The sequence below is a fragment of the Pygocentrus nattereri genome, chromosome 13, assembly GCF_015220715.1.
Source record: "Pygocentrus nattereri isolate fPygNat1 chromosome 13, fPygNat1.pri, whole genome shotgun sequence".
Classification (NCBI taxonomy): Eukaryota; Metazoa; Chordata; class Actinopteri; order Characiformes; family Serrasalmidae; genus Pygocentrus; species Pygocentrus nattereri.
In genome coordinates, this window is record NC_051223.1 from 35,494,767 (window position 1) to 35,505,115 (window position 10,349).

Genomic DNA, 10,349 nt, shown 5'->3' on the forward strand with positions numbered 1-10,349 from the left:
ATCCTCTCTGCCTTCTTTAAGTGCACGTGAAGGACGTTTTCCTGAGTCCGACATCATTTTAAAGCAGCTCACTGCTGCTCAGCTCACTCCGACTGGAATCATGTGATACTTGTCTGCACTAATTCTCAACACGTGCATAATTTTGGATCAAATTACTTGTAGTGCGCACATAAACAGATTAATCAGAGCATTGAGTAGAGTGATCAGACAAACACCTCAGTATTAATCTATAATCGGAATGAATTCAGATTGGCAAAAAGTTTTGCATGTAAACAGCCAATAGAGAAACACTCAGCAACTTTTTCCTGTTGTGTTTGGTCACCCGATTAAAAGGGGTTGACATCATATTGCTGTTCTGAAAAGTTAAACTTTCCTCAACTTTAAAATTACTCTAAGGATGGCAGCCCTCTGGCACATTTTTAGAGGCAATAGAGTATGACGGACAGCAAAGCTATAACAGGTTGCACACAAACAGGCCTGGTGTTTGTACTACAGCATCCAGAAACATGGAAGCTTCAAAATGTGTCCAGCCCTCATAATTACGGCAATTACTGACAACACATTTCTAACATTTCAGAGGCATTTGCAGGTACGACCCACGATTTTTACCGACCAAACATGCTCCTCCTCCAATAAATGACATCCTTTATCATTTTATTCCTTCATAATTCTATTCAAAGAGTTGCGAGCTTCCACTGATACTGAATACCTGGCTTTCCTGTTATATTCCTAGAAATAAAGCACTTCCAGTTCAAGTCTCTGCTGGACTTTGTTCTAAAACTCAAAAACTCCACTCTACTAGCTGCAGGCTGTACTTTCACCAAACCCCCAATTCTGACCAAATAACAGATTTTTTTTATTTAATTGTCCTAAAACACAAAGGCTCTTTCTTCTTTCCCCTGATAGCGAGGAGGTGAAGGAGCCACACGGACCAAACCTGTGCTCAGAGAGACCAGCTCAGCGGCAGGGAGACATCAGGGGTCATCAGAAGGGCAAGCGCAAACTGGCTGCTACGCTCTTCCTGCTGCCATCTAGATAAGTGCAGGGTCCGTGTGTATAAAGAGTCTGAGGGAGAGCGCTGATCTAGGGTCAGCTCCCCATTGGCCATGTACCTGCATTCATTAAAATATGAATAGTGCTGAATGTGCTTGCCAAGAGTTCCACAGTGGCATCTGGATCTGATACAACGGACTTCTCCAAGCTTCACCCACAAATCGACAGTTGCAAGGTTGTACAAGCTTTACAGAATGGAGGTAAAAGTCCAATTTTACCTAATGAGAAACTGGAGAACTTTTTGGGGGGCCAAACTACCTAAATTTAGAGAGCATTACAAAATTCAAATGACTTGTTGAGCATGGTCTAGCCACTCCGAGAGATCAGGTGTAGTTTTTTTTTTTTTTGGTGTGTGTAATAAAGCTAGTGTTGGCATAGTGGCAAATTCGTGACTTCACAAATCCATCTAGCGTTGATTAAAGCAGTTTCGTCAGTAATGGTGGTCAAAATCCCACTTATTCACACCAATTACAAAAAAAAAAAAAAATCCGATGAGTTTGTCTAAACACTGACGCAGGAAGATGAAGTAAGAGCAAAAAGAAACGGATTCCCTGCATAGCAATGATGACGGAAACTAAATGACGAACACACACTGGGTTCACCCCACTCTACAGAAGAGACAACACGGGGAGCCGACACTGCATAACGAGCAATTCTGAAGGCATTTTAATGTCAGTGGGGGAATTCGAACCGCTGTTCCTGCTTGTTGCACCACTCATTAAAAAGTAGTGTTCATTAGAGACAGAAGCTAATAGTTTGAGGCTTTTCTTGGGCACGACTGGACTACATTTTTTTATAAACAAAAACAAACAAAAACAGGTCATGTACACGGTCTCTAATGTCTGAAGCATCATTCCCAGCCTTTTAGCTGTAGTCCATCAAATTTTCTTTATGCCTCCGCATTTTTAGTCAGCATGGACCGTGAGTGTGATCAGCTGTTCTGCCGGCATCTTGATACACATTTGTTTGGGCTGCAACCATGACATCAGGGGTCTGAGTGGTTAGCATGATTTTTAATGCATCTGTACCACATAGGCTCTAATTAAAATGATAGAGCTGCATTCAGTCAGGCACTAATGGAATTAATGGCAGACTAAATGGTCCTAGAAGACCTCAACAGTGCACTTGCATGTCAAAGTATTGTGTGAATGTGCCGATTTTTATGGTGGACGGCCAACGGGCTCGGCCAACGGGCTCGGCCAACGGGCTCGGCCAACGGGCTCGGCCAACGGGCTCGGCCAACGGGCTCGGCCAAATGACAAAAGGTCATTCCATATTTGCATATCATTTGCAAAGAAAAAGTAAATAAAGGAGTTGTGGAAAGGTGTATCCATGCAGCCGAAGCCGATTCCTCAGCTGGCCTATCTGTAGGACAGATGAATGACAGAACTCTGAGTGGTCAGCATGATTTTTAATGCATCTGTACCACACAGGCTCTAATTAAAATGATACAGAGCTGCAGTCAGTCAGTTTTGGACTCAATGCAAAAGATGGCATTGAAGGCATCCATGACAATCTTACTGTGTGAACATGTCATAAAATTTGGTCCCAGCAGATCTAGACCCACTAAAAATAACAGCTTAAATTTACTTCTAATATTACATTCTTATTAATAAATAACCCAAAAAAAATACTTTGACATCAACAACTCAAAAACTCTGTTTAACAAACAACCTCCTGAGCACAAACTGTAGCTGTGAGGGTGTTTGAGCATGTTTAGGACTAAATCTACAGGTGCATCATGAGTTTTAGTTCATCAAGTCCTGAATTGGCGGAGATCCCATCAGCAATCTAAAGATAAACGTTGAGAGGACAGTTACACAGGGATTTAAGAATAAAATCCATGTGAACACGGTTTGTTTTCAGCATGAATGTGACCAAGCACACCATGTTACACTAGATAAACTTACAAACAACGCTCCAGTGTGGCACAACCATCAACCAGTATACTAATAATATATATAATACTGACACCACAAATCACCAATAAAAAGATACATGCACATTTTTTCTATTATGAGCTCCAAGTTCTGTGATCTGGTCAGCAAGCAAGACGATGTCTCCCAATGTAGTTATTTATTTATTTTTGTGCCCCCAACTCCATTTGCCATTATAATTTCTATTTTGGTCATAATTCATATAATGACCATGCCCATCAAAAATGAGTTCTGGTGCCAGTACTGACGTGTGGTGAACAGGATGAGACGGCGAGATGGCGTCTAAAAATGTTACTTTTAAATTGAACATTTTAGGAAAAAAGTTTTACTACTGTGTAAATAATTTGTCAAATAACCACCAAATCTTGGTGAAATCTAAAATTTCATGGTTTGAATTGATCCCGAAGAACTGAAGTGAGGTCAGACATTTACATCCCTGGATGGCGAACACAAGTGAAACAGATACCACTTCACTGTGCAGCTGAGGGTATGTACGAAACCTGGAGGACCGTCTTCACCCACAGGGTACAGAAGCTGGGTTGTGGTAAAGAACCAGGGTCAAAATTCCAGAAAAGCGGCTTGGGGGAAGTTGATTAGGGAGACGGGTCACCGTTGCCCACTAACGGGTCAGTAAGGCTGGCCAGACATCACCTGCAAACTAACCTGATTGGAAAAATTATGCATATTCATAGTGGCTCAAGGCAAAGACTATGAAGGAAGGCACTGTTCAGTAAGCAGTGATGCGTACAGATACTGCCTACAAACAGATGGTCTAAGTGATGTGGACTGTTATTAATATGAACTGAGTTTTTATGTATTAAAACTGCTTGAATGAGCTGTATAACAATACACAACACTGTCTCCAAAAAGATGCACAGTGCGGCTTTGATGCTTTAACAGTAAAATGCCCCGAATGTATTAAGGAGTTGAACAAATAAGCTCTTATTTGTTCATCTCACAGGACTAGATGTGATCTCAGTATGAAAAAAATGTATAGAGACAACCATGAAATCTTGGCGGTGCTCTGTAGGCAGTGCTGCCAATTTAATGTGAAATGGGAAGTTCAGCTAGATAGCTACTGAGACATCAGCATCCTCCTGACGATCTTTATACTTATGAAGAAAAGGTCCATAATACATTGGAGCGACATTAAGCTTAACAATGGTTATCAATTTTTTAATGGAGAAAAAAAAAATGGAGCAAAATGGAGGGGTAAGGGCTGAGGGGTAGGGGCAAGGGATGAAACAGGATTGGGCCTAAATGTGGTTGGGATTGTTGTCTTATTCAGGTGGGAACAAAAGTGTGAAATTGCTAAACAAATCTAAAGCCTCGTCATGCAAGACCACAAGACAAAGTTGTGTACAGTCATAACTGAACTGAAATTTCTCCAGCAGTTTATTCATCCTCAGTATCTTTTATTATTCAGGATCTTTTAACGTTGAAATATCTATATAAATAAATTCTTGTTTGGTCAAAACACATGTAGTCTTGAAGGCAATATATTTGTCAATATCAGTGGCAAATGAGAAATATTGTACTTCAAGGGAAATAATTCGTTTTGCATATTGTCAGCATATGTGATCTGGATATTAGCTCGGTAGTCCTTCAGTTGAGAACAGGCAATAAATGGTAGAGTGAACAGTGCTAGAAGACGTCAACGGTGCACCCGCAGAAAGTATTCTGTGAATGTGCCGATTTTTATGGCGGCTCAACCAGCGGCTCAACCAGCGGCTCAACCAGCGGCTCAACCAGCGGCTCAACCAGCGGCTCAACCAGCGGCTCAACCAGCGGCTCAACCAGCGGCTCAACCAGCGGCTCAACCAGCACCAAACAAGAAGTTATGACATGTTTCTGCAGGTTATTTGCAAATAAAAAGTAAATAAAGGAGTTGTGGGAAGGTGTATCCATGCAGCCGAAGCTGATTCATCAGCTGGCCTATCTGTACTCATATGGATACTTTAATAAAAACAAGTTGCTAGATTGGACAAATTATTATAATGGTGGAAAAAATAAAATGAGTACTATTAGTCAAACTACAGCAATTTAGAGCATGTTACCTTCAAACTCCATTTATTTTACATGTTTACATCACATTATTAGGACAGACATCACTTTCTGCATTAGCTACCATATAGTTGAGCCTGGTAGCATAGAACTTTAAACTGGAAACCTAACATTATGTAGTGCGTTCAGGTTACAGCAAACTCGTACTTAATGGGGGGGGGCATCATCTAGCCCACAGATTAGCTGTGATTTTTTTAATAATGGCCCTTATAGTGGTTGAGTTGGACACCCCTGCTCTAAAGCATGTTCAACCGAGCAACAGTTTCTGCGAAGGAGCACATGTATGAGCGGAGTATGGACTGGTCAGTTCAAACCACTTCTCCTTTCGATGCCATGTTTACTGAAAAAGATGCATCATTACTGGCACTCTGAGCCGCGCTCATTTCTATATAGCTTTATTGAATAAGGACGAGTGTTTCTATTAATGCAATAGGCAAATGTCTCAGAGTGGGACACAGTCTGACCGCATGAATGACCGATACCTGAGCATTTGCGTATTTCTACAAAAACGGCGCAAGTATCACAATGTGAACCGTGTTGTGCCAAAAAAAGCCCAATAATCAATATTTCTAATCCTTAGCAGCATAAAGTGATGCAAGTCTCGGGAACACGGTAGACTGTACAGCTCACGCAAGACACTGAGTTCACAGCATACACAAAGGCACTGAACGTTAATATCAATCAACACTGCACAGAGAAGACCGAGCGCAGCAGCTGAAAGGTGAGAGTACGTCAAGATGATCAGGTATAGGTGGTATTTATAGGCTATATATAAGAACAGATGTTGCAATATGTTCTTCCACATGTTGTGTACAACTACACATTTGTAAGCAATGTAATTTGGACCTTCTCCATTTAGTGATTTGAAGAATTAGAGTATTTTGAAACCTATTCTGCAGCCGATTAGGAGACAGTAGCTGCGCTTCAAAATCTAGGCTGCATTTCTCGGAACCTACATCATAGAAGGCCGCTCCGAAGTGAAGGTCCCTTCATATACAGCCTACAAATGCAGCCTATGTTCTGAGGGACTTCGAGGACGCAACTGATTTATCCTTCCAGGCCTTCGGTTACCCACAGCTCTCTGTGCACAAATGATAAAGAAAAAAAAAACACCACAAAAGTGGTGGAAAACAGAGCCGGTGACATCACCACACAGCCTCGTTAGGACTGTTCCATTTGTGTGACTAATAGGCTACTAAGGAGAAGTCTTCATAGGACAGTCCTACTGGGGATCCACCCTACCTCAGCTTTTGCATATGGACCCAGGTTTAGCTCTGTCCACTTATACTCTCCTTGAAATGTGTTTTTTTGCAGGAGGTTAGTTCACTTGTGATGGGAGGCTTATTACTGGCATGGGACCTTCAAAGTCTAGACCTCCTTAGCACAAGGAACTTCACAGTCGAAAGTAGGACGGTTACAAGGCTCACCTGTTTGGTCTTCGATTTGGTGATTGTATCAGAGAGAGGCTTTTTCTTCTCTTTGACTGCCGTTTTGGAGAAGAGGTCCACAAACTCCTCAAAGTTCACTGGTGGCTCCTCAATCTTGTCCCAGATCAAAGGGTTTGCATCTCTGGCAAAAGACAAAAATAAACAACCATGTACTGCAGCCAAAATGACATCGGCTAATCAATATATCGGCCGGGTCCTAACCACGGCTTCCCACATACAAGCTATAGGAGGACCCCCAGGTATACCGACATCCATGTGTAGTTTGCCTCTTTTTAACCATTTCCAAATGCCATTTAGCCTCATTTTAATTGATCCCAAAACATTTTCTACTGCTGTGCATAAATAAGGGCACACTACATAAGACTCAAAACAAGCTGCTCGGGTTTCAACACTGCAGAAATTCAATGGAGCTCAATTAAATCCTTGCATTACAAAACTACAAGTTAACCCACAATGTATGGCCTTTAAATCAGGTTCTCCAAACAACATATGGCAAACAAAAAGAGCACAAAGGCTGGCTTTACAGAGTGAAACTCATGCAACTAGCTGCATGTTGCAACATTTCATTAGTACCTAATACTTATTTTCCAAATAATGCGTCACTCTGCTCAAATAAGGCATCTGCATAGTGTTATTTATCCTCGCACATATTCGCCCATTAGTAGGAGCACAAAAGCTGCTGGTGCTCCTGTTTTCACTGCCATATGCACAGATATAGAAAAGAAGCAACAGGTCATTTAAGTGATTCATTGATGTAAATGTGGTCTTTAGAGTTTCAGATGTACATGCACTCACTTGTGCTCACACAAGCCCAATTCATTAAACAGTTGAACATTTGTAGCCAAGCTTTTTGCGTGCTGCATCTTCTGCGCTATTAAATTAAATGCATGCCAAAAAAGGCTCCTGTGCCCCTTGCACACTACTCAGATTTAAGGTGGTAGTTAAGCTACTTTAACAATTTTTGTAAAAAGTTTCAAAAAGCATTAAAAGCTAGCAAAAACAAGACACAAATAAGGGTGTGGCAGGGTTACTTTCTGGCGTGGATCTGAATCCGGGTCCAGTAGAGAGGCTTCATGGGCCTGGGGGGTTCCACCACCACTTTCCGTGGGGCTTTCTCCTGAGCTACCCCCAGAGCATAGAGTCCGAGAGGAAGGGGAGGGGGTAGAGATCCCAGGGCAAATGTGGGGATAGGGCCACAGGCCCCTGGAGGTACAGGCAGTCCTGGTGGGGGTGGAGGCGGTGGGGGCGCACCCGTCCCAGGTAACGGTGGAGGCGGTGGGGGCGCACCCGTCCCAGGTAATGGTGGAGGTGGTGGGGGCGCACCCATCCCAGGTAACGGAGGAGGCGGTGGGGGCGCACCCGTCCCAGGTAACGGAGGAGGCGGTGGGGGCGCACCCATCCCAGCCAAAGGTGGAGGTATTACAGCTTGGCCAGGTAAAGGTGGTGGAGGAGGAGGAGGAGGGGGAGGGGGAGGTACAGGGCAGCCAGGTAGAGGAGGAGGAGGTGGTGGTAGAGCAGTAGCAGGTAGGGGTGGTGGAGGGGGAGGGGCAGAAAACCCTGGTAATGGAGGAGGGGGAGGTGGTTGGGGCAGTCCAGGTAAAGGTGGGGCAGGTGGAGGTGCAGGAAAGCCAGGTAATGAAGGAGGAAGTGGAGGAGGCGGTGGTGGAGGAGGAGGAGGAGGAGGAGGAGGGCAGGGAGGAGGGGGTGGAGTCTCTTGTGGCTGCTGTTGCTGGCATGTACACACAAACTGTCCTGCTTTTGGAGAACCGGGCGCAGGCCCAGGAGGCTCGCTCAGTCTGGCCACAGGCTGCTCGGATGGACGCTGGTCTGGAGAAGGCACTTTAAACTTAAAGCTCTCATCTACGGGTGAAGTCTGAACCGATTTGGCCTCTAATGGGAAAAGAGAAGAAGCAGCCTCTGTCTGCAGGTCCACGTGGCAGACATCAGGCAGCAGGCCATCGTCCCCTCCACACTCGCGGTCCTGCGTGCTGATGCTGTCTCTGTCCAGCAGGGGGTGCTGTTTCTCCAGCTCAGCAATTTTACTGCGCAGATCCTCAATGGTCTGCTCGAGCTGCTCAATCACAGTCACATGTTCACGCTTTAGACGAACCGTCTTCAACATCGACTCCTCCTGGAGGGGGGGGGGGGGGAGATATTAGATAAGACAAAAACAAAGCAGAAGAGAGAAGAGAGTGAGCAATGAGAGAGAACAAAGATAGAAAAGTAAGAGAACGGGAAGGAAAGAATGACAAAAGGAAGAGAGAAATAAATATAAAGTAGAGAGATGGAAGAAATAAAAAAAACAAAGAAGAGAAGAAAAAATACAAAAGAAGAGAGAAAGAGGAAAACTACGATCAGACAAGATCGTAAAAGAACAGGAAGAACAAAGAACCAGGAAAAGAGAAGGAAAAAACAAGTGAGACAGAAAAATAAGGAGAAAACAAGAGGATGAAAGAGAAGAAAAACAGCAGAGTTGTGAGATAATTAGGACAGAAGGTGATGAGAATGAAGAGAATAGAAATAGGAGATGGAGTGAAAATAAAAGGAGTTGTGAAGAAAGAAAAGAAAAACATGATCAAGAGACAATGAAAAAACAAGTGAGAGAGAGAGAACAAGAAAAACAAGAGAACAGAGTGAGCGGGGAGAAAAAGGAGGAAAAAAAAAAAAGAACAACGGGAGAAAAAGGGGGGGGACAAAACAAAAACAACCAGAGCGAGAAAGAAACGAATGGACAGAGAAGGAAAGAAGTGAAGATGGGATGATTAAGGCTTCCTGCTGGGTTAATAACAGATACACAAAACCCATTTAAAAGACAACGTAACACACTGGCTGACAAAACGGGAACCATCATCCACTCAGTCCTACGGGTGCGGGAGAGCGACGGACAAACGGAGCGAGAGAGGAAGAAGTTACGAGAAGCAGAAACAGTCAGTCAAGTTCTGAATCTGTCATACTTCTATTTCCAGCCAAACAACTCAAATCAAAGTCACTACTGTGTAAGTGCGGCCGCCCGGCGCATTGTTCTGAAAACGCTCTGTAGTGGGGGGACTGTCTGAAACCGAGTCAGCGTGGTGGCTGACTGTTTTGATGAGGCTCATTTGGGGCCAATCTCTCAGAGCAAGAGAAGGAAAACAGAACAGTCGCCCCCACACTGTCCCTGAAGAGCAGTAGGCCTAATTCTGCCCCCGAGGCCTGTAAGCACTGGATACCCCCCCTCAAAAAAAAAACCCCTCGCAGCAGGACCGCCCAAGTCTGCTAATCATCTCCTGAACTCGGAGAGCAGAAACAGTACAGTGCAATACAGCAGCACACCAGAGGGGGGCACCAAACTTAAAAATATTTACTATTAAAAATAAGAATGATGTTGCTGCAATCAGAATTAAACATTTTATTGTAATCATATTCCTTTTTCAAATTAATAAAAAATTGGTTTCAATTTTGTAATTTTCTTGCCCCCCCTCCAAAAAATATGAAATACTTTGAGCTGCATAATTATGCATGATATTATGCACCGTCATGTTTTATGCTCATTTGTTTTGGCTATTGTTAAACTTTAAGTGTGACAAACAGTTAAGTTGAGAGAAAACACAATCCACTATAAATGTAATGGTCTTGCAGTAACTTTACTGCTGTCCTGATGTGAGTCATCACTGAGGAGACATGAAAAATTATTATAATCATTAGTAAACTATTGATTCCAATCTGAACTGGGCTGTACAATTACAATTATTCTGGCATTGCTTTCTGAGACGCACCTGATCATCATCATCATCATCATCATCATCATCATCATCATCATCTATATGCTCTTTAAAGCTTAAATAAACTTCACACTTGTACAGATTCA

The 10,349-nt window shown here is 43.3% G+C and overlaps 1 protein-coding gene across 1 annotated transcript in view; it reads right to left on the minus strand.

The window, feature by feature from the left end:
- The window catches only part of fmn2b (formin 2b), a 136,485-nt gene that overhangs the window by 84,012 nt on the left and 42,124 nt on the right, over positions 1–10,349 (minus strand). Inside the window, exons 8-9 of the mRNA XM_037544306.1 lie at positions 7,534–8,633; positions 6,482–6,623 (exon numbers count right to left, since the gene is read on the minus strand). Coding sequence (XP_037400203.1) covers positions 6,482–6,623; positions 7,534–8,633 — 1,242 coding nt within the window. The remainder of the gene's footprint in view (positions 1–6,481; positions 6,624–7,533; positions 8,634–10,349) is intronic.